This window comes from Bombyx mori, chromosome 22 (genome assembly GCF_030269925.1).
Source record: "Bombyx mori chromosome 22, ASM3026992v2".
Classification (NCBI taxonomy): domain Eukaryota; kingdom Metazoa; phylum Arthropoda; class Insecta; order Lepidoptera; family Bombycidae; genus Bombyx; species Bombyx mori.
In genome coordinates, this window is record NC_085128.1 from 16,744,734 (window position 1) to 16,769,955 (window position 25,222).

Sequence of the window (25,222 nt, forward strand, 5' to 3'; positions counted from 1 at the left end):
AGAAACTATAAACGAATTGACATTACCATTTACATTAATAATAGGATATAAAACACCACGTTTTTTATACTCTAAGCAAACAGTTAGCAACGGTAACTTTAGTTTTCGGTTTGAAACCTGTTTGGACAAGGGACGTGGGAATTGACCTGGACATTCGACCCTGAGATTGTTATCGCGACCTGACAATAAAGCAAGTACGTTGGCCTTTGGGTCACAATAATAACTTTTATTTAAGGGAGGGCTTTAAAAGACAGGGGTGTTATCTTACCAACTTTTAGCAGTTCTTCAGAACTGTGACGTGACGAACAAATATGTATTTGTTAATGGTAAAATTATGTGAACTTAAATTTTATTTGGAATGCTTCATTATTATGTTATCTCTTGAAGGGATTAAATTTTAAACTTTAAATTTCTTTTTGTGTGTGTGTGTGTGTATTCTCGTATGTATTTCATTAGTATGATAAATTAAATTATATGATCCAGCTGGTCATCGTTAATATAAAACTGTGTGGATAGATAGCTTCATCGTATTCAGGATGGATTATTTTGCCTAAATTAGTTTTATTTAATGTTATTTATAGAGAAAGATTATGAATAGAACATAATATAATGAGATGTAAATGTAAAAATACAATAATCTAACAGAGATGCAGGTACTATTGTTTGGTAACAACGCTTGAAAAATAATCTTTGAACACATCCCCTATTGTGTTGCTCTATAGAGATGCAAAAATGGCACGCGACTTAGATGAAAAAAAAGATTGGGGTCCATTTTAAGTTGTGTCATGATTTTTTTGTATTTTTTTTAATTGCTCGATTGATCAAGTGTGATTGTAAGTGGTGTTAAAATAAATTTATTGGTATAGAATAGTTTGTTCTGTTTTATGGAAATAATGTTTTTGAAGATAATGATCGCATATTATCAATTAGAGGTCATCGTGGCCTAATAAGAGGCCTGTGTGCTTTGTGGGAATTTTTAACGTTCTCGATAGCGTAAAAGTTAACTCAAATTGAATGCAGTTGGATCAGCGCTCCTATCGGCAAACGTAGGCAAACGTTCCAACTCCATACAAATTTGAGTTAACTTTTACGCTATCGAGAACGTTAAAAAATTCGTATTAATCCGACAGGCGGGCCTACTTCTTCCCGTATACGTGACAAATCCGTAATGTATAATGCGTTGACAGTTTAGCAATGCTAACTTTATTAATATTTTGGACAATGTTATTTATTACCTACCTAGTGCTATTAATTAAATATCTGCTAAAAATAATTGTGTGTATGTGCATTACTATAATTCTCATGTTGTATTTGTTATTTTAGTTACGTGTTATTTGTTCTACACACACTCATCACTTTTTATTATTATTCTAATTATCCTCTCGCAGGTCTGCTGGAAGAGATTTCTTAAAGAAATAAGCAGTGCCTTTGTACATATTTTTCCTATTACTCTGTACTATGTCTTGTTTTCTGTGTGTACATAAATCAATAAAAAATAAATAAATTCGTAAACGATTGTATAAACTGCACGACCGTGTGTATCGGCTAAAATTGCGATACATGCAAATAAAGGGTCATTCCACTGACAGTTGTTCCCACGTCGGTAAGCGGTCAAACTGGTTTGAGGACGAACCCTTCGCGAATGAATTGTGCGAGTACCTACAGGACAGTGTCTTCCGCGTCCATTGTCCGCGGAACTGGTTTGGACACTTCCGATCTGTGAGAAAGTTTTCTTAGTTGTCGTGAGTTATAAACAATATATATAATAATATTAATACGCGAAGCAAAAACTTTTTTCCCTTTTTTACGAAAATTGCGCGGACAGAGAAGTATGTTTCCCACACTTATAGACAATACTAGCGGTACTGGGCGCGTCGCAGGGCATTTAAAATTAACATCATTATTTATAGTCATTCATTATTATTAGGGAGTCCAACACTCATATAAATATTAGCCTATCCATTAAGTACCTACACGTATTTTCTACATGAATACCATGGATACCATTTTTTTTTAAATTATGAAATTAATTATTGTTGAATTTCGACTACTGGGGAACCACTAGTTTACTATTGTTATCTAATGATTGTGTTCGTATAGACTATACTAGAACGTATTTTGTTTATAATTATTTTTCAGTGTAAATAAATTAGGTTTTCCTGTGGACCAGAATAAAATTTTATTTTCGCTGTCAAAGGTCGCAATAGTTTCATCAGACTACCCTGCAAATGTTAATATCTTTTTCAAGTGAAATTTAAAAAGATATTCAGTAATTTACCTTAGCCGTTGACTTTGGTAGGTACCTACTGGCATTTAGTTATTTATTGATTGATAACTTCGAAGGTCCTGTACCTTCGCAGTTTTTATTTAGCAAAAAGGCTAGTACTAAGAAATATTAATATTATTTATTACAGTCTAACTATTTTGTGGGTTCATGATCGCATCGCTACGACCGCTCGAAGATCACAGGTGGGAGGACCTCTTGTGAGTCCGCACGGGTAGGTACCACCACCCCGCCTATTTCTACCGTGAAGCAGTAATGCGTTTCGGTTTGAAGGGTAAGGCAGCCATTGTAACTATACTGAGACCTTTGAACTTCTATCTCAAGGTGGGTGGCGCATTTACGTTGTAAATGTCTATGGGCTCCCGTAACCACTTAACACCAGGTGGGCTGCGAGCTGGTCCACCCATCTAAGCAATAAAAAAAAAGCTGTATTGCAGTTTTCGTTTCTAGTTTGAATGTTAGGATGGTCGTATTTAGATTCTGATGTCTATGATTCTGGCCTTAGTGTAACACTAGTCAAAGCTGAACTCTATTGTCCATTTAAGTACACTCTAAGTCCATAAAATGTGGTTACTATCACACGTAGTTACGACTTATCATTTCTTACCCTCTACATTTCGACCGGACAAAAGATCTAAATGTCTCGGATAGGGCGGCGACACATCCCCATTCTTAATCGATGTAACAAAGGCGTATGCAAATGTTGTGTTGAATACGCTAAACGCAATCATGTTATCAGTATCGTGTTAGATACAGTAGTCGCTAGTTCGTCCTTGAATTGAGGTTGTTAGGATTTTATGTGAAATTATAACCCGTTTTTCTGGTGATTTTTATTTTTAAATAGTTGGGACATACAATAAAGGTAAGATTTTTTTAATAAATAGATAATATTTTTATTAAAATAGATAGTATTTTTACTAAAGCGATTACTGATTTAGACATAGCTATTCAAATTTGAAAGATCAAATACTTTATATTATTTGATAAATGTATGGATTTTTTTGATAAATAGGGTATATTTTGGTATGAAATGATAAATAATAATTGTGTAATGACTAGTGGTTTGTGAAAATCGATTGTGGATTATCGATGGCATGAAGGGATGCGGCTTTAAATTTAGCCTTCGCATATTTATTCGGGTTCATTCATTCGAAGACGAGCAAAATCCTCGAAAACAATGTTGTCTTCCTCTTCATTAGTGTAAAGAGTATTTTCATAGCGATGTCTCTCAATAGACTGCATCTTCTTCATTGCATTGAAACGTTGACGCTCAACAGTGCCTGTAAAATTACAGTAATTTAAGCTAGTTTCATGTAGCTAGTACTATTTTTCATAATTGATTCTATGGTTACCTTCAGCAGGATGCAGCAGTTTGAATGGCACATCAGTAACCAGTTCTCCTCCAAGAGTTCCACAGTTCAACTTCACTCGCACAGAGTAAGACACCACGATACCAATGGCGTCAGCAGGACATTTACCTTCAGCAACAAGAGTCGAACTAGCCAAGTTCACGTCGTCTTCTTTGAGATGGCCATCCAGGGCCACACCTGCAAAAATTTTGAAAATAATTACGAATTAGTTCAATCCAATGAAGCCGCTATCGCAAGTGATTTTCTGAAATTATTAATATTCTGTACCGCGGACATCCTTGCTGTTACGAGCCAAAGGTACCATGTAGAAAGTCTTAGATAGGCTAGCTCCAGGTGTCACGGGGCATCCTTCACGACTCTCAAGAGAAGCGACATGGCGGCTGAATTGAGAGTTGATCATCGTAATTTCGACATGCTGCACAACCATACATCTAATGTTACGGACGGATTTTCTTGAGTTGTTGGAAACGATCACGTTAGCTGCAATTTTCTCTCCATGATAGTAAATTTCACGATCCAGAGTTACTTCGAGATTAATCTTGCCATTGCTGAAGGTGAATCCTTTGCTGACCAGCGAGCTTGGAAGGCGACGTCCGCGAGTTATCGGAGCGTGTTGTAACTGAAATAAATAAAGTGAATCAGCTTAAATCATTTGAAAAATAACAATCTTTTATTTTGTTTCATGTTAGACAAATACTTTTTTAATAGCGAGAGTCACGGAGCTCCTCTTATGACTTTTCTGGTCTTCTTGCTCGGCAACATACGTTCTCACGGAGTAATCTACGCCCATTGGTTTGCCTTGATCTTCTTCAGCAGGTTGCAGTGTCACCTATCCGAATTAGATTTGTAAATTAACAAAGAACTGTTTGTTTAATTTATGCCCAATCTTTTTCTTTATACTTTTAAACTTACCGAGCTGGGTGCCATTTCAGGGAAATTAAAAGTGAAAGGATAAGCATTAGGACCAAGTTTCTTAAGCAACTTTTCTTGGACAGGTGTTAGTTCCATTTTGGAATTGACCAGAGGCACGACTTGTTCTTGTCCAATCACCATTTCCTTGGAAAATTTCACTCCCATCACTTCATCTTCCTCTCTACCGTAGCGGTATGTTGTCACCAACTGCATGATAGAAAATCCATCCAATTAATAAGCACGAACGAAATTTTAGCACTGCACAGAACACATTGCACTTTTTTGTACCTGACTATAAACTTTTCTGCCTTTCAGATATTCGGTGTCAACGACCACTACTCCATCGACAGGATCGCAATAATCCACATGATCAATGAAGTCGCGCTTGCCAAGGTAAACCGTGACTTTTCCATTTGGAGTTGTTTTCTTAAACACTTTAACAGCAACTACCAACACCAGAGATATAAGATCTAACATTTTGTATTGAATAAGAGATGAGATAAAATAAATAAATGTAAAATGAATTGAAAACGTATAAAAGATTGAATTATGGGATTGACTAGAATTTATTAAGTAGTGGAATGTATTGTTTGAAGCTGTCACCAGAAATGAGTGGTATAGGAAATTCCAGCTTATTTATACCGGTAATGTTAGGTTTCATGCAGATATAAGTAGTACTAATTGGATTTTAACTGTAAGCGATCTAACAAGATTATCATTGACGCATACTCTTTCCTAATCGATAATGTTACCCCAACACTTCCCAAACGAAGAGTACGTCACTCAAATGACGTTTTGTTTGACAAGAACAGAATCAAAAGGTTATGTTTCGATTTGAACTATTTAATTTTATTTAACATTTATGAGAGCAATAAAAGTACTTATTAGAATTCGATAGAAAACCAATACGATTGCTATGAATAGGGTGAACAATGTAAAATAGTAAAAGTAAGTTATTATTATTTAAATATAAAAAAACAGAATCATTTTTTATTTAATAAATTTTTGTTTAGCTATACTCTCAGCATGCCAACATTTCTGACGCCTGGTCGTCATGGATATAGCGTCAGGTTCTCTCGGACTCGGCCTGATGCACTGGCAGTTGCCACCAGCCAGTATTACGGATTGGCAGGCGGAGGAACCTTGTTCTTCTTAGAGCTTGCTCCTGATGGCGGGACCTTGATCGAAGTTCAGAAATTAGAGTGGAGCGATGGACTTTTCGATGTGGTAAATAGCTTAACAGAAATTTCAAGTAAATAAATAAGGAATTTTAATCTTTTAATCCATAGTATCTTAAGGAAATTGTAAGTGTATCATTCATCCACACCATAGAAGTTCAACAAATAATACCTTATTTTTTAAGTGCCTGCTTACAGTTTTTTCTATAAAAATAAGAATTGAATCTTAAACTTGACAAGGGCAATTCTGACATGGCAAGAAGCTGATTGCCATTTTGAACTGAAACAGAACTAAGTTTTTTGTTTTCTACATTTTAAGACCTATTCCACATGACCAAATATAGTGGATAGATTCGAAATTCAAATATTAAATCAGAAATAAAAAAACGAAGGATGTAAATTTTTATTGTGTTGGATAAGTTCATCCGATGATGGCTTACCTCTCTTGCTTAATGGTTATCGGGGCCTTTGAATTAATATTCCGAATAATGTACCCTGAGACAACAGCATAAAGTTTCAATTATATTATTGTTGCCTACTCTGTAGCAGTTTAGGCAGGAAAGTACCTATCTGTGTTACTATGCTATATTATGACCAATAGATAAACTTTCTTCAATCATTTTCAAAATTAAGAAAATGCAATCAAATCTAAAATGAAAAAAAATTTGTCTTAGTTTGTTTCGCCAAAGAATGAATCTTAGATTAATGAATGATACTAGTTTCACAAACACATTAACGGTCACACGAGGAAGCCATGTAAGTCACTTACGTGTAAAATTGTTTTCATTGCCACTAACAGGATCACATATAATACATTTAGATAGCGGTAAAATTACTCGAAGAAAGGTTAATTTGAGTTATGTATAAGATAAAATTACCCTTGTTTGTTATGTTTAAAAGGGGTGTTTTGCTTGACCAATTTTAACATTAATTCTGTAATATTGCAAAGTTCTCATTAAGCTCGTGCTTTAAGTTTTGTTCAATTAATTTATTATAGATTTAAAGCTTTTAGTGTTGACATAACACATTCATTTATATAACTATTCTTTTACGATTTGAGAAATTTAAATCTTATTACTTCAGGTATAGTCTATGGCAGAGTAGTATCAAAGTTAGTAAAAAAATGGATGTAGTGAACCCATATCCATCTATAAAATATGTGAGCATAGCTGGATTCGCTAGTTGTTAATTTTACAACAAAGTATGAGCATGTATACTTTAGTCCTGATTGTTATTAAGACATCATAGTGGGATCTTCACTTTTGCAGGCTGCTATTTATTTAATTACATTTGAGATCTTTTACTGTATTTTTCATGTCATAATATTTCAAATTGCAAATACTACTGGAAAGGTGTAGGTGAAGAAACTATGTTCATTTTGTTTCATTACAAAAATGAATACTCATACAATGGAGAGGATGGATACCTACTCATAAATCGTTGAGAGGCAGAGTTGATAGCGGTGGGCAGCAGCTTAGCTCTGCCCCTGGCATTGCTGAAGTCCATGGGCGACGGTAACCACTCACCATCAGGTGGGCCGTATGCTAGTCTGCCTTTTTTTTATTGCCCTTGTAGGCAGACGAGCATACAGCCCACCTGATGGTGAGTGGTTACCGTCGTCCATGGACTTCAGCAATGCCAGGGGCAGAGCCATCTAACCGCTGCCTACAAGGGCAATAAAAAAAAAGATTTATGATCACTGTGATCTACTGTGATTTCCGAAAATGTTAGAAATATTGTGAGACAACAGGCTACATGTTTCTTTTCCAGACTTGGTCAGGCAGCTCAGACAATACGGCTGCCTGTGGGGCCGGTGATGGCACAGTGATTGTTTGGAGGGTCGGTTGTGCAGCTCCTTTGAGAGTTCTCCGGGCGCATACCAGTGAAGTGTGTTCCGTTGATTGGCCCAGAGGCCATTTGCTGAGCGCCAGTTGGGATACAACCGTCAAACTTGTGAGCATATATTTAAAACTTTTCTCAATGCTAAATTTTGTAACATGCTATTTCACATTAACAGAATAACTGAGTGCTCGATTCGTTTTGCTAGGATAGAAAGAGATGATAGATAAATTGTCAAATAGGCCTTATTTTTGTTTATTTTTTAATATTTGGCATAGGAACCTGACTTTTTATCCATAGCATGTAGAATCAACAAGAAAAAGAACTTTCGTCTCATCTGTGTTCATGTATCATTTGAACAATTTAGTTGTCAGTTATTATACATTTGGTAGGCTGACATGCAAATGTTTGCCCCACTAAAACTGCCAGATTTTGATTCTACAATTGTACAATTGTACGCAAATAAATTCACACTCCACACAGTTTTCAATGGATATCCAATGATTGTAATCATTATGAAGTTATTCGTGAACACATGCTCAGTATATCTTTTCTCAGGAAATTTTAGATCTGTCTGCAGATTTTCTACACCGGTATAGTCTAATTTGGCGATGAAATGTGAGACTTTGTGTTTTTATATGTAAATTTATTTCAATGTGTTCCATGTGTTCTCATTTCGTTCTTGTTTTTTTTTCTACCTAAACTGCTGGTCTAGGGGACCATATTAGTGTCACCGGGCTAGTAGGTGAGCTCACGGGGCTTAAACCTGACGATGCTGCTAACACGAACCATAGCAAGCGCCGTGCTTCGCAAATTCTACCACCAGATCGGAAATGCGACCCACTGAGAAGATCCGGCGAGAAACTCAGTGGGCCGTGTCTGTGGGTTAATTTACTCGCCGAGCCCTTCGTCACAAGAACGATGACATTTCGTTTACTAACCATTACAGTGGGACCCCGAGTCAGAAACGTGTCTCAGCACGTTCACGGGTCATTCGCAGCTGGTGTACACGGCGGTGTTCTCTCCCCATTCGCCGGCCACTTTCGCCTCGGTCTCCGGGGACGGACACCTCAAACTATGGGCCTGCAGCGAGTCCGTGAGGCCTGCTGCTGTCGTTAAGGCTCACGATGCCGAGGTAAGTGGGTTAACCTTGTTTCTACAATGGGATCATTCTTATTTTGACCATAGATGGATTTGCGGCAGAAAGCAGACGGTTAGCTTGGTATGGACATGTCGTCTTCTCGCATTAAAACTGTATCATCTCAAAACTTCCTAATTTTACAGGAGAGTGTTTTAAAGGCTTAACATGTGATATTTTTAATATTAATCATCTTTGCAACATTTATTTTTTATTTTGTACCAGTTACATTATCTGTGTTTTAAAGTAAGATAAAATTATGTATTAATTTTGTTAATAGTAGTCAAAACATGGGTAAACTAAAAAAAATAACTAAAACTAAACTACGTTCTTTTGACAGTATTTATTAGAAAAATACTGGTGATACCAAATGATTCCGCATATTGACACAATTTCGAATATTTTTGGAAATTGTACACTTTTAATGCGAAAAGACGATGTGATGCGTAGAGAGAAGATGCATGTGACTAGGAGATGTATCGAAATGGTAGTGCAAGGTAGAGGGCGAAGAGGTCGACCGAAGAAGACATGGATGGAGTGTGTGATTGACGATATGAGAGAGAGAGGAGTGAGTGTTGAGATGACGGCTGATAGAAGAGAATGGAAGAGAAAAATTAGCCGTGCCGAGATGTATTTGCGGCAGAAATAGTAATCGAGAGTAAAACAGGCATTCCTAATATTTTGTTGGGTTTTTCGCGAGTCGTAGATTGGTGGGAAGTGCCAAGGACGGCATGGATTGCGGCAGATCGTCCGCAATCAGTACGCACCGTCCAATGGTGACCACGATTCTCAGACGGACGGGTCCGACCGTCGCCAGTGTGCTTAGTGCGAGTGTTCAGCGCCTCTCGCGGCAAACGTAGGCAAACGTTTCAACTCCATACAAATTTGAGTTGACTTTTACGCTATCGAGAACGTTAAGAAACTTGCTCTAAACACACAGATCTATGGCCTTATAAAGCGTTTATTATTTGCATTTAAAATTTTCGACGGTTCGAATGCCTCATCGATGAGGTCGACGATCTTAAAAAAAGAAATCTGATATCGTCGTGCTCTGTCATGGGTCATACTCGTGTCGGCACGGAATTGAACCTTATGCGCGCGGTGATAGGTGCTGTCGTGCGATTGGAGCAGTACCGAGACGCACGCGCTCGCGACCGCCGGCTCCGACGGGCTCGTCCGTGGCTGGGACCTCAGGAGACTGACCTCGCCGATGTTCACATTAAAAGGTACGCGCGTGAAGGTAGACGCTTAGTCTAGCCGAAGCAGGAAGGATGAATTCACAGTTTACTCAACCTAAATTGACTGACTCGGTAGTGCGGTAGTCAGTGATCCTGGGTGTTGCGCCGAGGGTCGTGGGTTCGATGCTCACATCGGGCAAACATTTCTGTGATGAACAAATTTGCTTGCTCTTTGTCTGGCTGTTTTTCACATCGATATTATGTTGTTATGTATTTCCTTATAAAAACGTATATATGTATGTCATAATATTCAAATTGTGGTACCCATAACACAGGAAGTCCTAATTTGGAATCAGTGTGATTAGTGCGAGTTTTTTAACGTTCTCGATAGCGTAAAAGTTAACTGTGTGGAGTTGAAACGTTTGCTTACGTTTGCCGCTAGGGGCGCTGTTCCAGCTGCATACAAATTAGAGTTAACTTTTACGCTATCGAGAACGTTAAAAAACTCGCACTGAGCAGACTGATGACGCGGGCCCCTGACGCCGATGCTAACTCTGGGTGTTGCGTGCAGGGTGCGAGTGTGCTGTGCGGCGGGTGCAGTTCTCGCCGCACTCGCCCTCCGTGTTGGCCGCCGTCTCGTACGACTTTACCACGAGGTGAGTGACCTCGCAACATATACGAGTACATGCTATTGTAATCGAACACTGGGAATTTGGGTACTTTGGAAATTCTATTTTGCTTTACATTGCGCATTTATTTAAAACACGCTTATTTTTTTATCAACACTGAGAATTCGGCTACTATACTTGAACTATTACAGACGTGCGCCGGTCACCGTCCTCGTCGAACCCGTCGCTTGCGACGAATGATTCGACGAGCGAATTAACCCATAGACACAACCCACTGAGTTTCTCTCCGGATCTTCTCAGTGGGTCGCGTTTCCGATCCGGTGGTAGATGCTGCGAAGCACTGCTCTTGCTAGGGTCAGTGTTAGCATCTCTCCGGTTTGAGCCCCGTGAGCTCACCTACAAACATTAGGGTGAAGCTGAAATTGCCTCTCAGGCTATCAAAATAAGTAGGAGAAAAAAAAAAAAACGTGTGGCACTCGGGAACTGCCGCGGTAAAGCTATTGCAAAGCATTTTTTATCAACTGATGCAATTATAATTAGACAATGATAATTTAATATTAAAACAATAATAAAACAAGACCACGCTATATTAAACATTAATAAAAGCAAAACCTTAACTGTCCCCTTCACACTTATAAGCTAGACCGCGCGAGAGAGAGATGGGCAGACTTTTCATAATGCACATGCAGTGTGACGTCACGCCACGCGCTTATTCACAAACACTACACAAGCGCAACGTGTGAATGGGTTGAACGCGAGCTACATGGTAGGCGGAGTGAGGGGTGTTAGGTTTTTTTCATTACGGAATTTCATGATTCGGTCGCCGCGCTCAAGGCCCGCGATAAAAACTATGCAATAGCTTAAAAAAACAAACGTGCGAACTGAGTCATAATTCATTTTTATCAGACCTCTCGCTCACACTTGTAGCCATATCTGATCTTTCGTTCACACTTCTAGTGTTGTGCGTATAAAACTTAAATCAATATAATTACAACGAAAAAAAACCGTTATTTACAGTTATCGAATAATGCTTCCATGGTTCGCGTAGGATTGTCTAATGATAACTAACACAATTTTTAAAAACACCTACAACCTACAGTTTACATGTACCAGTTATCAACGATCACGTCATCTGACTACCTGAACCCGACCGGTATCTCTTTATCGATATCGAGTTGCGCGGCATTGTCACGTACCTTTGACGCCCGCCTATTTCCGCCGTGAAGCAGTAATGCGTTTCGGTTCGAAGGGTGGGGTAGCCGTTGTAACTATACTGAGACCGTAGAACTTATATCTCGAGGTGGGTGGCGCATTTACGTTGTAGATGTCTATGGGCTCCAGTAACCACTTAACAGCAGGTGGGCTGTGAGCTCGTCCACCCATCTAAGCAATAAAAAAAAAAACGTAATGTTTTATGACTCAGCTCGCACGTTTGTAATGGCCCAAGTATATGAGAATTCTATTTTGCTTTACATTGCGCATTTATTAAAAAAAAAACAGCTTCAGTTTTTTGTCAGTACAATTTAGTTCAAAATCAAATTTAAAAAAAAACATGTGTTCAATTCCCACGTGATAGAAGTGAAACCTTCAAAAATTAAAATACAATCATCCTAAATGTCTAAGTATGTGTAAAATTTTGTCATTAGTAAATAATTGTAAATCATCTTTTATAGTATGAGGTAGCGCCCTCTGTGAATTGATATTTTAACTTCACGTCTAATGTGTTCTATCTCATTCTCTCGCCGGCTGAATCCTATACATTTATGTGTTTGGGTCTCTATGGACTTATTTTTTTGTTTCATCGAATTTGAAACCACAACGATTCTAAAGAAATTTCACTTCGATAAATGTTGAACAGAATCTGGGACCTGAAGCGCGGCTGCGACCCCTTGGAGACGATCCGGCACCACTCGGAGTTCACGTACGGGCTGGCGTGGAGCCCGCTGCGCCCGCACCAGCTCGCCGACTGCGGCTGGGACTCGCTCGTGCACGTGTTCACGCCGCGCTCGCTCGCGTGAGGGTCGGTGCTCCCCTACATACAACACGTGCAGTCGCGGCCTACAGGATAAGACGTCCGGTGCATGCATTCGTATTGTTACGCGCTGGAGTTCGGGATAAATAAAATTCCACCAAAGTACAACTAAAAAACTGTATTCAACACTTAAACACTTCACAAACACTTTAAAACTCTCAATTCGCTTGTTCCGTTTCGCTTCGAGCAGTTCCGATTACTGACTGACTGCGTGCCATCTCTGCAACGCTTTTATAGCCGATACCACATCTCTAGAATTATCGAGAATATTCCACACATCTCTAGTAGTAGTTTCCACCATCTGATAATAGATGGCGTTGTACTTCTCAAGCATTCTAGGTGCTACTAGATCCTTGGATATTCGTTCGACTATTCGGCGATATATAGCGTTACTCTTACTGGCCTAACAGTATGTAGCGATGCACCGGTGTTCGAATCTTAGGCGCGTACCAAATTTTCGAATTAAATACGTACTTGACAAACGTTCACGAGTGACTTCCACGGTGAATCGTGTAATAAAATTCAAAACCCGCAAAATTATAATTTGCGTAATAACTGGTGGTAGAACGTCTTGTGAGTCCACGCGGATAGGTACACAATGCTCCGAAGCGAACAGATGAGCCCCGGAGCGTTCAACCAGATCATTTTTACTCATATTTTTCCAAAATTGCCATTTCTGTTCTTTTGTTCGAATTTGGCAACATTTAACATATATTATTAAATTATTACATTTTATTCGCATTTATATCGATTGATTAAAAAAAAAATGTTAAAAAAACAGGTTGCTAAATCTAAATGTATTGTTTTTTTTTTCAGGCAACACCAAGCTTCTGGTGCGAAAACAAAAATGGCTGTGGAAACGAAGTATTAGTGTGCCAAAATGAACCGTATGTGTGAAGAAACTTGACGTATCAGGGTCGAAAGTCGCTTGGCGAGCGAGCGGTGCGCGTTTTATAAAAGCTTTAATATCTATAGACGTCACTCTGTTCTCGAATACACTGGTATTGTACCTACGCGACTAGGCGTCCCCCACGCGTCCCCCATGCGTCCCCCTAGCGTCCCCCAGACGTCCCCCCATCCACGGACAAGGGGTGGACCTCTAAGGAGTCCAAATGTCGTTTATAGATATTAAACTTTGCTACCGATGTGCGAACAGGGAACTTGCTGACTGAATGTATAGATTGTATTAAGGATTATTGTTTGCCTTTCGAGACAAATGAGTTTATGGCCCGTCTGAGCGTGGATCATGAACATTGTCAATGCCATCGGCGTAGTCAAGACGCTGTCTGCAGCTGAGAAATTTTCAAACCAAGCTCAATACCGCTCAGGGGAAATCCTGGAATGAGTCCTTCGAGAACTCTGCGACGATAACAGGCGATGAGGTGGCAGCAACAGAAGACGGCCCCTTGCCTATTGTTGATGTCCATGAGCTCTCAATCACAGGGACGGTAAGCTCGTTGGCCATTGAAGGTAAAAAAAAGGAAAAATTGACAAGATCAGCTCATTTTTTTCAGCCTCTTTTGAAAACAAATTATTATTATTATCAGTTATCGAAGTGTATGCTTTAGTTTTTAATTGAAAGAAAATTTCTTCTAAAATAGTGTTAATTAATTTTAATTTTTACGATAGATTTTAAAATGTTCCATTTATAGTTCTATATTGAATGTGTACATATGTAAAATGCTTCATAACGTTATTGATGCGACGTGTATCATTTATATTTAAAAACATATATTCATATTCGCAAATAGTTTTTGTGTATGGAAAAAAATCCTTTATTATTTTCGTAAATTGTAAACAATCTAAATGTATATTTGAAGTCAGTTGTAACTTAAGACAGAAGCGGAGTTCTGTGAATTGAAACTGCCCAAATGTGAGGAAATACAACAAAGCCGCTGGATTTGACATCTAGGTTTCTTCCAAAACGTCCACAGACAAAATAACCACAATTTTACTGATACTTTATCTCGTTCCATCCCATGTCGATTGATTTAATTTCATTCTGATTGATTAAGTTCTCATATTAAACATCTTCATCTCATTTTGCTTCATGTCAATTTTATATATGAGACCGTCCGTGCAAAATCGGCCTAACCCACAATTTTTCATATTCGCGCTTATATATTGCAATTAATTTAAAACATAATAAATGTCGATGCGTATTGTTTTTGCCTACGAAGCAGTCTAAAAGTAAATTCCAACCTCATTATCTCTATACTATGATAAGCTTAGGGCACTTTTGCGCTGACTGCCTCATATGAGAATATAAGAAGAAATAAAACTTGGCGTAAAGGTCACGTTACCAGGGCATAAAAAAAAACAATAGTAGATTAAATTCTAAATTAAAAAAGTTCTCGATTATCTTTGATGAAAGCCTTTGATTACTACAAAATTAATTTATTGAATGTAAAAAAATACTTCTACACACAAAAACGTCGGCTTGCGCATAGAAATGTCGAATTAACTGTAAATATTTCATCTCATATTTGTAGTTTTCAATGCAAGTCTTATTTTACTAAGACGAATCGTGTATATTATGAGTAAAAATAACTATTTTCAATTGAATGTTGATATATTATTAATAAAAGGAATTATTTGTAATTTAATTACAATATGCATTTATTTTACTGCGGTATTGTCAAATCTAAGGTGCCTAGTTTCACAAGATAAATATGAATTGAATCTTTATCGACTTTACCGCACAAACATGGATTACTTGTTTTTTAAATCAAAATATAAAATATATACATTACATTACATATACATTAATATGCATTATATTTGTTTGTAAGCACATTTTACGATTATTACAACAAAAAAATCAATTACGAAACGTCTGATATTGTTTTATTTTTTTAATTAAACTCAGGACAAAGCATTTTTTAGTAAAGCGCCTTCTAATGGAAAGATAAAACATTTTCTTTAGTAAAGCGCCATCTATTAGAAATCATTAAAACTAAGTACACTATAAATTTGCTCTCATTCTCCTTATTCTACCTTCGATGGCGCTCAAAATATTGTACACCGCTTTCAAATGTTGTTTGTCGCTCTTACAAATGTCAGTCAAACTAGGTGCAGGCGACAAAATACATTGTAAAGCAATTTTGTCCAATCTTTCAGCTTTTTCGTTGGTCTGACAGGCTATTTCTCGGCGGCCGCTTGGCTTCATAGTGCAGGCTTCAATGAACACCGCATTCAGCAATTCGTACGGAAATGCTCCGTTAGATGGCGCTGTTTGGATGTTTAAAAATTAAATTTATTAAGCTAGGTCTGACTGATTTTAAAGCGTGCTTAAAGAATCGCTAGGCTCCTCCTTATTTTTGCTTCTAAGTAATAATTTCCGGTTTGCCAAATGTAGTATTAATGGTCTTTGACAACCCTCTCCCAGACTGAGGCACAATATTAATTTGAATAGTGTATAGTTTCTAGTGACTTTTGCATTGATAGTGAGTGATATTTAAAATTTAACTGCTCGACACAGGGCTTGACATCATAGTTCATATTATATCTTGTATTAGCGCCAGCTCGGAAAATAGGGTTGGGACACATGGGACTTAATCGATAGATCCATTCCAACGTCGAGGCTCTATGCTGATGTGTCATTTGTGACCCTCCCCCAACTATCAAGCATTAGTAGTTAAACTCAACTATTTATTTCAAACGCAAGCCAAACAACCCTCCACGAAATTGTTTCTCTATGTTGGTAGGTAGACAAACCACGGTTCGCTTGTCTTGTCGTGGCGTGGCGTGACGCTTTGCCGTAGTCGATTTGTAAATTTTTATTACTTAGGTATCTTTGTTACACATTTTTTATTAGCAATTGACCACTTTTCTAAATTTTCTCTCAAACTATGATATTATAAAAAATAGTTCGAAATTTCTATACAATATATAGATATAAAAAGGAACTGACCAGACTTAATGTTATCGTTCAAAATTTTCACTTTGCATTCGGAACATGTTTGTGTTGTCTTATTCCTTGCAGGTCTTACGATGAAATTCGATTCTGAAAAATAAAACCGGAGAACGTAGACCAAGGTACCTACCTATATTATCTCCTAAGGATCGCGTCGACAGTGAGACAGGAAAAAATTGGCATTTTTAATATGTGTTTTTATTTTATTTTTATTGCTTAGATGGATGGATGAGCTCACGGCCCTTCTGGTGTTAAGTGGTTACCGGAGCCCATAGACATCTACAACGTAAATGCCGCCACCCACCTTGAGACATGAGTTGTAAGGTTCTCCGTTTTAACAGTACAACGGCTGCTCCATCCTTCAAACCGAAACGCATTGCTGCTTCACGGCAGAAATAGGCAGGGTGGTGGTACTTACCCGTGCGGACTCACAATGCGTCCTACCACCAGTAAAAAAAGCGATTATTAAATAATGCAAGTTTCACCAGGATAGGTCGACGAGCGTGAGGTTTGCTAACAACCACCCGAGCGCTTCCGTAGGAGACCTCACAGCTCAAGGGCAGCTGCTTCGCGAATGCATATCCTATATTTAGTAGCCCGATTATATTCAATAAAATCCCTTCCACTAACGCATATCGGTCGAGTGATCCAGACAATCCCTCTGCATAAAGAAGTGATCGATGAGTGAAGTGTAAACACAAGCGGATCGCGTTTTCAGTGCACGTTTCTTCAATGATGACTCTAAAATTGTGAAATGCAATTAGGATTAAGTAATAAATATACGTAGTTTAAAAAAAAAAAACACGTGGCACTCGGGGACCGCCGCGGTAAAGCTATTGCATAGAATTTTTATCAACATATGCAATTATAATTAGACAATAATAATTTAATATTAAATCAATAATAAAATAAGACCAAGCTATATTTATAAAAATTAACAAAAGCAAAACATTAACTGTCCCCTCCACACTCATAAGCTAGACCGCGCGAGAGAGAGATGGGCAGACTTTTCATGAAGCGCATGCAGTGCGACGTCACGCCGCGCGCTTATTCACAAACACTACACAAGCGCAACGTGTGAATGTGTTGAACGCGAGCTACATGGTAGGCGGAGTGGGGGGTGTTAGGTTTTATTTTCGTTACGGAATTTCTTGATTCGGTCGCCGCGCTCAAAGCCCGCGATAAAAGCTATGCAATAGCTTAAAAACAAAAAGAATAGAAATAATAAATACATTTTAACATAACTAAAGATTTATAACATATTTATCTTTAAGCCGTCGATAACGTTATTTACCGATCATTGTGGCCTTCTATATTATCTTATGGCATAATATTCTGGCCCCCCCCCCCTTAGAGGAGATTTGCAGTAGGCAGCGGCCTGGCTCTGCCCCTGGCATTGCTGAGGTCAATGGGCGACGGTAAACACTCACCATTAGATGGGCCGTATGCTCGTCAGCCTACAAGGGCAATAAAAAAAAAGGAGAGGACACTTCAGAGGTACGTAGTTTACATTCCAATCCAGTGGTAGATTCTGCGAAGCACTGCTCTTGCTAGGGCTAGTATTAGCAAATTCTCTCAGGTTGAGCCCGTGAGCTCACCTACCCATCCGGGCGTAGCTAGAATAGCCTCTTAGACTACCAGCGAATAGGTAGGAAAAAAAACTCATAGTTTATATGTAAAAGGCAGCGTTCGAAATGTTGCCGCAGAGTATTCTGGTGGTAGGGCCTCTTGTGAGCCCGGGCGGGTAGGTACCACCATCCTGCCAAAATCTGAAGTGTAGCAGTAATGCGTTTCGGTTTGAAGGATGGGGCAGCCGTTGTAACTATACTTGAGACTAGAACTTATATCTCAAGGTGGGTGGCGCATTTACGTTGTAGATATCTATGGGCTCCGGTAACCACTTAACACCAGGTGGGCAGTGAGCTCGTCCACTCATCTAAGAAATAAAAAAAGATGTGTGGTGACGTGCGACACCGGCTAGGAACGAAGTTCCTTATTATAAAAATATTAATTTTAAGTTCTATTCGAGGTATAAAGAAAATAAAACTGGAGGTTTCGCAACAAACCACGGTCGTTCGGTAACGTGTGAACTTATTGTGGTACACTTCATTCACGGTTGTTTGCATAAGAGTTAGTGTATTGCGCAAACAAACGCGCTGAGATCGTGGTCAATGAATGATAAAAAAATATGTTATTTTTTGTACGTTATTACAAAGTTAAGTCCTACTCTGTGTGCATTACCAATTTCTACGTTATTACAAAGTTAAGTCGTACACTGTGTGCATTACTAATAAAAATCTTACGTTACGGACGTTTTTTCCCGGTTAGGGTACCCCTCCGCATCGTCCCATAAGGAACTTCGTTCCAAATACAAAAAAAAATCGTATCGTATCTACGGTAGACAACCTAGATCCCTCTGTAGATGGAAACAAAACACGGCCGCGATCTGCTCTTGTCAAATATCACATATCGCCATACCACAACACGAGCACGCGTAGGTTAACATGAAAAGCGTCAATAGCAGAGCGATTTGTTCTCCGCGACGCGTTCCCGCTCGCTCCGTGACTGGATTAAAGACGCGCGTGTACCTATGTGCGCTTCGTCCCTGGCCTTATTGGTGAATCGTGACGCGACAACTAACCATACGCAACGTCGAGTGTTTTTGTCGATAGTTTCTTTTTCGTTTCACCGCTCGAATCGTTTGGCTCCTCGTTCCAGATTAATTTCGCTGTCTCATACAATGCTTTGTAAACTGTAATTAGGAAAGCACCGGCTAATATTGTAGCGTACAACACACATGTATTACATACCCGATCCTGTCAACCGAATGGTAAACAGTCGACGTCGCCCTAAACATGTTTTTTTTTCCTACCTAAGCTGATAGCCTCGACAGGCTATTTCAGTGTAACCTTAACTAGTAGGTCAGGTCACGGGGCTCAAACCTGACGACGTTGCTAACACGAACCCTAACAAGAGCCGTGCTTTGCAGAATCTACCACCGGAGATCCGGTGAGAAACCCAGCGGGCTGAAACACGTCATTACGGTTCCTCACGATCTATTAACAATACTTTTAGGTACCTCAGGCACCGGTCACCGCCCCGCCGAACCCGTCGCTTGCGACGAAGGGCTCAACGAGTAAATTAACCCACAGACACAGCCCACTGAGTATCTCGCCGGATCTTCTCAGTGGGTCGCGTTTCCGATCCGGTGATAGATTTTGCGAAGCACGGCTCTTGCTAGGGCCAGTGTTAGCATCACTCCGGTTTGAGCCCCGTGAGCTCACCTACTAGCTTGGTTACGCTGACATAGCCTCTCAAGGAAATCAACTTAGGTAGGAAAAAAAAAAGAAGACACATGTAAGTCGGACTCGGGAGTCATCGGGCGAAATCGGAATTCCCGAATACGCAGATGTCACTACAATGTCAGTCAACAAACACTCTCGTGGTGATTTCTCGTGGTGATTTTACGTTTAACTTAAAACATTTATCTGCGGAATATAATAATAATTACTATCTCCTGGTGCCTAGCTTCCTTTTCTGCGTTTCTTGTCAACATTATAATATACTGTACTAGCGACCCGCCCTCGCTTCGCTTCGGAAACTGTCATTTATTATTGATTTCTCCACTATTAAATGGATATTATTGTACATAGGTATAAACCTTCTTCTTCAATCACTCTATCTATTAAAAAAACCGCATCTAAACCCGTTGCGTAGTTTTAAAGATTAAAGCATACATAGGGAAAGATATAGGGAAAGATATAGGGACAGAGAAAGCGACTTTGTCTTATACTATGTAGTGATACTAACAAAACATTATAAGTGTTTATAAAATAGTGTGATTGACTTATTTATTTCTGAGTGTAGATTTCTCGCTAATATGGTAGTAGTAATCTTAGTTGCAGAGTTATAAGGATAACTTATGTTCAAATAGTTATGTAAATTTAAGCAGCTACCTCTCGGTGGGAGGACATTTCGTTTGAGGCTTTCGGACCATCCCAAACTGTTATCCGTTTCATTAACATTTGAAGTCACTAAGCCAACTGACCGATGGTTTGGAAGAGATTCTTTCGAATGTTCTGCAAAAAAAAAAAAAAATAACTTCAAGATAAAGCGGGAAAAAAAGTTGTATTAGATCTATTTTTTTGGCGTTTTACCTGCTGATAAAATGTTGATTTGAACTCCGGTATCATTGGATTTATCATGTATGACGCAGCGTGGCTTGCGATAAACAAATAGACAATCTGTAAAAAAAAAACACATGCCCCATATTGAACGTCTATTTTATTTAAAGTTGGTTAAAAGCCTTTCTATCCTTCACGATCTGTGTACTTATATTGGGTGCCATTCAAAAAAAAATTACAGATCCAACATTTAAGCACTTATTAAAATCGAGGTTACCTTTAAAAAACAACGTAATGTTTATTAAATACAGTTAAAGCTCTTTATTCGCGCTTCCTTTATTCACGCTTTCACGTTTAAAAAAATGCGACGCAATTCCTGTATTCGCGGCTAATGCATTCTATATTCGCGAATCTAATCGGTAAAATGGTACATATACATTGATAAAAAGGATTCCAATATGTAGGTATCCAACCGAATCTCCTTTGTAAACGCGGTTTTCCATATTCACGGAACGTATGCCCCGCGAATAAAGTGTTTTTACTGTATTTTTACCACGGACTAGTTTTTTTATATTTTTTTATATTGCTTAGATGGATGGACGAGCTCACAGCCCACCTGGTGCTAAGAGGTTACTTGAGCCCATAGACATCTACAACATAAATGCGCCACCCACCTTGAGATATAAGTTCTAAGGTCTCAACTATAGTTACAACGGCTGCCCCGTCCTTCAAACCGAAAAGCATTACTGCTTCACGGCAGAAATAGGCAGGGCGGTGGTACCTACTCGCGCAGACTCACAAGACGTCCTACCACCAGTGATTACGCAAATTATAATTTTGCGGGTTTGATTTTTATTACACGATGTTATTCCTTCACCGTGGAAGACAATCGTGAACATTTGTTGAGTATGTATTTCATTAGAAAAATTGGTACGCGCCTGCTGGATTCGAACGCCGGTGCATCGCTACATACGAGTGCACCGGACGTTTTATCCTTTAGGCCACGACGACTACAAAAAAAAAACCTGGTATGCTTAATTACCGATGAAACCGAAATTAAGAGAGTTAGAGAGTTACCGTTTCGTTCACAGCACGTAGAACCAGCGAATACACATCTTGACGTTGAAACACAAGCGGAATCAGTTTTCTTCACGAACTGAGTTTCTGAAATACAAAAAAACGGCTATGAACGGCTAAATATCGAATACACTTTAATATTAACTAGTGGTCGCCCTGTGGTCGAAATTACACCATATTTAATTTAAATTATAAGTTTGAATATTAAAATGATTCATTTGTCAGACTATACTTCTATATTAAGAGATTTCGCTAAGTGTGTAAGGCAAATACATGGTAGTGTATGTAATGTTTTTTTTTATTGATTTAATGCATTTTATGTTCATAGTTTAAAAAAAAGTTAATAAAATTCTGCACTTCTTCTCTATATTCTCTATAAGTGTTGCAAATTTCATACTCCTCCATCCGCGAAATTTTCGTAAAAAGGGGCACAAAGTTTTTGCTTCAAGTATTAATATATAGATTTATTGACAAGTAACTGATTCCATACTTAACGCGTTTTCCAAGGGGCTTAAAAGTTTATATAATATGAGTAATAATAAGAAAATTATTAGTAATTATAAGACTTGGACCACATACATATATAATGGTTTTAATACAATGAACATATTTAAAATTCATTACAATAATTCTATTTTTTTAAAAATCCTACCTACTTGCGTTTTCTCGATTTCTTTAAGTTAATCGTTATCATGCATTTGCTAATCAAGCTCTTATCCATTTTGAATATAATACTCATTTTCGGTTCATGTTTGGGAGTTGCTGTTGAAAAAAACAAAACAATGCCTTTGTCAACGGAATTATTGAAACTAGCTATTTGTTACTGTATTAATATACTATACATTAGTATATATTATATGATAACATTGTTTTTAAGCTATTGCATAGCTTTTATCGCGGGCCTTGAGCGCAGCTTACTGTAATCATGAAATTCCGTAACGAAAAAAACCTTACATCCCTCACTCTGCCTACCATGTAGCTCGCGTTCAACACATTCACACGCTGCGCTTGTGTAGTGTTGTGAATAAGCGCGTGGCGTGACGTCACACTGCATGCGCATCATGAAAAGTCTGCCCATCTCTCTCTCGCGCGGTCTTTTTTTTTTTTTTTTTGGTCAGGAGGAAATCGCCGGACTTCCGCCCTTTTCTGGGGATACTGGGCGGGGTATGTCAGAGTCGAACTGACTAAAACCTCCTGTCGCTCAACAACCAACGTCCAAACCTCGCATGAGACAGAACTCATGACAAGGCAAAGGGGGGAAAGTGAAGCGTTTAGTGCGGAGCACATCTCTCCCATCACCGTCCCCTCGGGACGCCGGACTGGCGGTCGTCGGCGCCACGACCGCCAGCCCTCTCGGTCGGCAGACTGTCCGAAGCCCGCCTAGATGGCGCCGGTTAGAATGGTCTATCCTACGGAATACCCCGCTGGGCCAGAACCAGCGTGGGTCGAGGATAGCCGGCCTTCCATCACCCGGGTGCTCTTGCGTAAAACGCGTGCAGAGCAGCCTGCACGTCGTCTTCTTAGGCCCCCCTCGCCGGTCCCCAGACCGACATGTGAGGGGGACCCGAAACACTTAGAGGGCCAGGGCTTGGGCGAGATCCGCGTCCCTGGCCCCCGCTCGACGGCGGCGGGATTGTGCGTCTCTCACGCGCCCCGCCGCCTCCTTCTGCGAGATGGTGCACTCGCAGAAGTCGAGCATCGCCTTCCACGACTCGTCGTCGCCGAGCATCGATGCCACAACACTCGGCAACGACAAGTCGGTTCCTATTTTTGCGACGAGGACACGGCGCCACCCCTCCCATGCGGGGCAGGCGACGAGCGTATGCTCTGCCGTGTCCAAGTCGCAACCACAATGGTGGCACTCTGCCGTCGGCTCGGCTGTGATCCGGTGCAGGAACTCACCGAAACAACCATGCCCAGTGAGCACCTGCGTGAGCCGGAAAGTGAGGCGTCCTCTGTCACGATTCACCCAATCCACAAGGACCGGGCGAATCGCCTCGACGGTCCTACGACCAGCCGAAGGATCAGCCAGCCGTCTGGACCATGACTCCAGCTCTCGCGCGGTCTAGCTTATGAGTGTGAAGGGGACAGTTAAGGTTTTGCTTTTATTAATGTTAAATATAGCGTGGTCTTGTTTTATTATTGTTTTAATATTAAATTATCATTGTCTAATTATAATTGTATAAGTTAGTAAAAAATGCTATGCAATAGCTTTACCGCGGCAGTTCCCGAGTGCCACCGGTTTTTTCTTAATACACTAACAAAAAATCGAATACAAAAATGTTCTACTTTTCGAGCATTTGTTAAAACACTAACCAGCATCTGTGACTTCTGGTTTTGCTTGCAAGACAATATCTTTTGCAGATTTATTTATGGTGTCATCTGAGAGAAAAAAAAAACTTCGGTTCAACAAATTTTCCTAATCAAGAAGGACCAATATTTTATTTGTAAAAAATAAATTTGAAAGGTTTTCGTTAACATCACCTGAAGTGACTTCATCAACCATTAATATTCGTTCCTTAGCGACTGGAGACGGAGATTTTCTTACTAGATCCTGTACAGGAAGGACATCAGCCAAGCTGTCTCTCGACATTGCCAAGGTCGGTGCAGTTGTTATCACTAAAACAGGATTACATTCAATAGTTTTACTATTTGGATGATAACGTAGGAAACCTGAGGCAGGCAAATCAAGACGGTGGTAGGAAGTTCTACAAGTCCGCACGGTCAGGTATCAAAATTCTACCAATCTCTACTGCAAAGCGTCAGATTTGAGAAGTCGGGCAGTTTTTATACTTATATAATTTAGTCAATTGCATTGATGAAAAACCGTATCTTCTCAGTGGGTCGCGTTTCCGATCCGGTGGTAGATTCTGCGAAGCACGTCTTGCTAGGGCCAGTGCTAGCAACAATCTCGGTTTGAGCCCCGTAAACTCACCCACACGTCAAGGTAAAACTGAAAAAGCCTCTCAAGGTTATCAGCATTGGTAGGGGGAAAAAAAATGAAAAAATATCTACTCACAAGGTCGTATATACTCTGTGCGTAAATATAATGACAGATCTTTTTTTTTTTCCTACCCAAGCTGAGAGCCTTGAGAGGCTATATCAATGTAACCTTAACTAGTAGGTGAGCTCATGGGACTCAAAATTGATGACGTTGCTAACACGAACCTTAGCAAGAGCCGTGTTTCGCGGAATCTACCACCGGATCGGAAACGCGACCCACTGAGAAGATCCGGCGAGAAACTCAGTGGGCTGTGTCTGAGTATTGACGCATCAGTTAATAGTTAATGCTAGGTGTCATCAAATTTTTACCAAAGCTTAGATCCCGCTTCTTAATTTCGTTTTCCGTTTCGTCAATTACATTTTCAACAGACAATTTCGTTGGAGCTTCATTACCGTTGGTGAACGATTGATTGCATTTTATAAACGTTGGGTATTCTGCAATCAAAAGAAATAAAACGTTAATTGATACATCCACCTCGGAATCATCATCAGGTAATGTTTTTAATTTAGCTTAAGAATTTTCAAGCATATTTTATTCTATT

The 25,222-nt window shown here is 39.4% G+C and overlaps 3 protein-coding genes across 17 annotated transcripts in view; 1 reads left to right on the plus strand and 2 right to left on the minus strand.

Moving 5' to 3' along the window:
• Nucleotides 1-3,099: 3,099 nt before the first annotated feature.
• Nucleotides 3,100-5,333, minus strand: LOC101742049 (arrestin homolog). Its single transcript, XM_004924236.5, has 6 exons — nucleotides 4,855-5,333; nucleotides 4,567-4,773; nucleotides 4,352-4,483; nucleotides 3,922-4,273; nucleotides 3,637-3,831; nucleotides 3,100-3,564 (listed from the first exon to the last, which is right to left on the minus strand). The coding sequence occupies exons 1-6, from the start codon at nucleotides 5,041-5,043 to the stop codon at nucleotides 3,416-3,418; spliced, it is 1,224 nt and encodes a 407-aa protein (XP_004924293.1). The 5' UTR covers nucleotides 5,044-5,333; the 3' UTR covers nucleotides 3,100-3,415.
• Nucleotides 5,334-5,351: 18 nt separating this feature from the next.
• Nucleotides 5,352-15,397, plus strand: LOC101742196 (peroxisomal targeting signal 2 receptor). 3 transcript variants are annotated; one of them, XR_005246006.2, is made up of 8 exons: nucleotides 5,352-5,514; nucleotides 5,580-5,793; nucleotides 7,515-7,697; nucleotides 8,533-8,718; nucleotides 9,830-9,947; nucleotides 10,471-10,555; nucleotides 12,387-12,662; nucleotides 13,377-15,397. XR_005246006.2 is itself a non-coding variant. In XM_004924238.5 (8 exons), exons 2-7 carry the CDS (start codon nucleotides 5,593-5,595, stop codon nucleotides 12,544-12,546), a joined length of 933 nt encoding a protein of 310 aa, XP_004924295.1. In that variant the 5' UTR covers nucleotides 5,352-5,514; nucleotides 5,580-5,592; the 3' UTR covers nucleotides 12,547-12,548; nucleotides 13,377-15,397. The 3 variants fall into 3 exon arrangements, 1 of the variants encoding a protein (XP_004924295.1); XR_005246005.2 differs by having other exon boundaries at nucleotides 12,387-12,605; XM_004924238.5 differs by having other exon boundaries at nucleotides 12,387-12,548.
• Nucleotides 15,386-25,222, minus strand: part of LOC101735909 (uncharacterized) — a 47,769-nt gene continuing 37,932 nt past the window's right edge. For 10 of the 13 annotated variants that reach the window (XM_038018817.2, XM_062675063.1, XM_021346744.3 and 7 more), the window contains 10 exons: nucleotides 24,990-25,115; nucleotides 24,162-24,296; nucleotides 23,994-24,059; nucleotides 21,678-21,764; nucleotides 20,634-20,720; nucleotides 20,433-20,555; nucleotides 19,118-19,228; nucleotides 17,107-17,217; nucleotides 16,474-16,566; nucleotides 15,386-15,791 (listed from right to left, as the gene is read on the minus strand). In XM_038018817.2, coding sequence (XP_037874745.1) covers nucleotides 15,526-15,791; nucleotides 16,474-16,566; nucleotides 17,107-17,217; nucleotides 19,118-19,228; nucleotides 20,433-20,555; nucleotides 20,634-20,720; nucleotides 21,678-21,764; nucleotides 23,994-24,059; nucleotides 24,162-24,296; nucleotides 24,990-25,115 — 1,205 coding nt within the window. In that variant the 3' untranslated portion in view covers nucleotides 15,386-15,525. Of the gene's footprint in view, nucleotides 15,792-16,473; nucleotides 16,567-17,106; nucleotides 17,218-19,117; nucleotides 19,229-20,432; nucleotides 20,556-20,633; nucleotides 20,721-21,677; nucleotides 21,765-22,329; nucleotides 22,440-23,993; nucleotides 24,060-24,161; nucleotides 24,297-24,989; nucleotides 25,116-25,222 lie in introns of those variants that run through there. The other 3 variants (XM_038018819.2, XR_009976157.1, XR_009976158.1) reach the window with 3 other exon arrangements.

Coding starts and splice junctions, on each gene's coding strand:
- LOC101742049 (XM_004924236.5), bottom strand. CDS start 5,043: ATGTTAGATCTTATATCTCTGGTGTTGGTAGTTGCTGTTAAAGTGTTT. Junction 4,774..4,854: donor GCAGAAAAGTTTATAGTCAG/GTACAAAAAAGT, acceptor TCTATCATGCAG/TTGGTGACAACATACCGCTA. Junction 3,832..3,921: donor TAACAGCAAGGATGTCCGCG/GTACAGAATATT, acceptor AAATTTTTGCAG/GTGTGGCCCTGGATGGCCAT.
- LOC101742196 (XM_004924238.5), top strand. CDS start 5,593: ATGCCAACATTTCTGACGCCTGGTCGTCATGGATATAGCGTCAGGTTC. Junction 5,794..7,514: donor GCGATGGACTTTTCGATGTG/GTAAATAGCTTA, acceptor TTTCTTTTCCAG/ACTTGGTCAGGCAGCTCAGA. Junction 10,556..12,386: donor TCGTACGACTTTACCACGAG/GTGAGTGACCTC, acceptor AATGTTGAACAG/AATCTGGGACCTGAAGCGCG.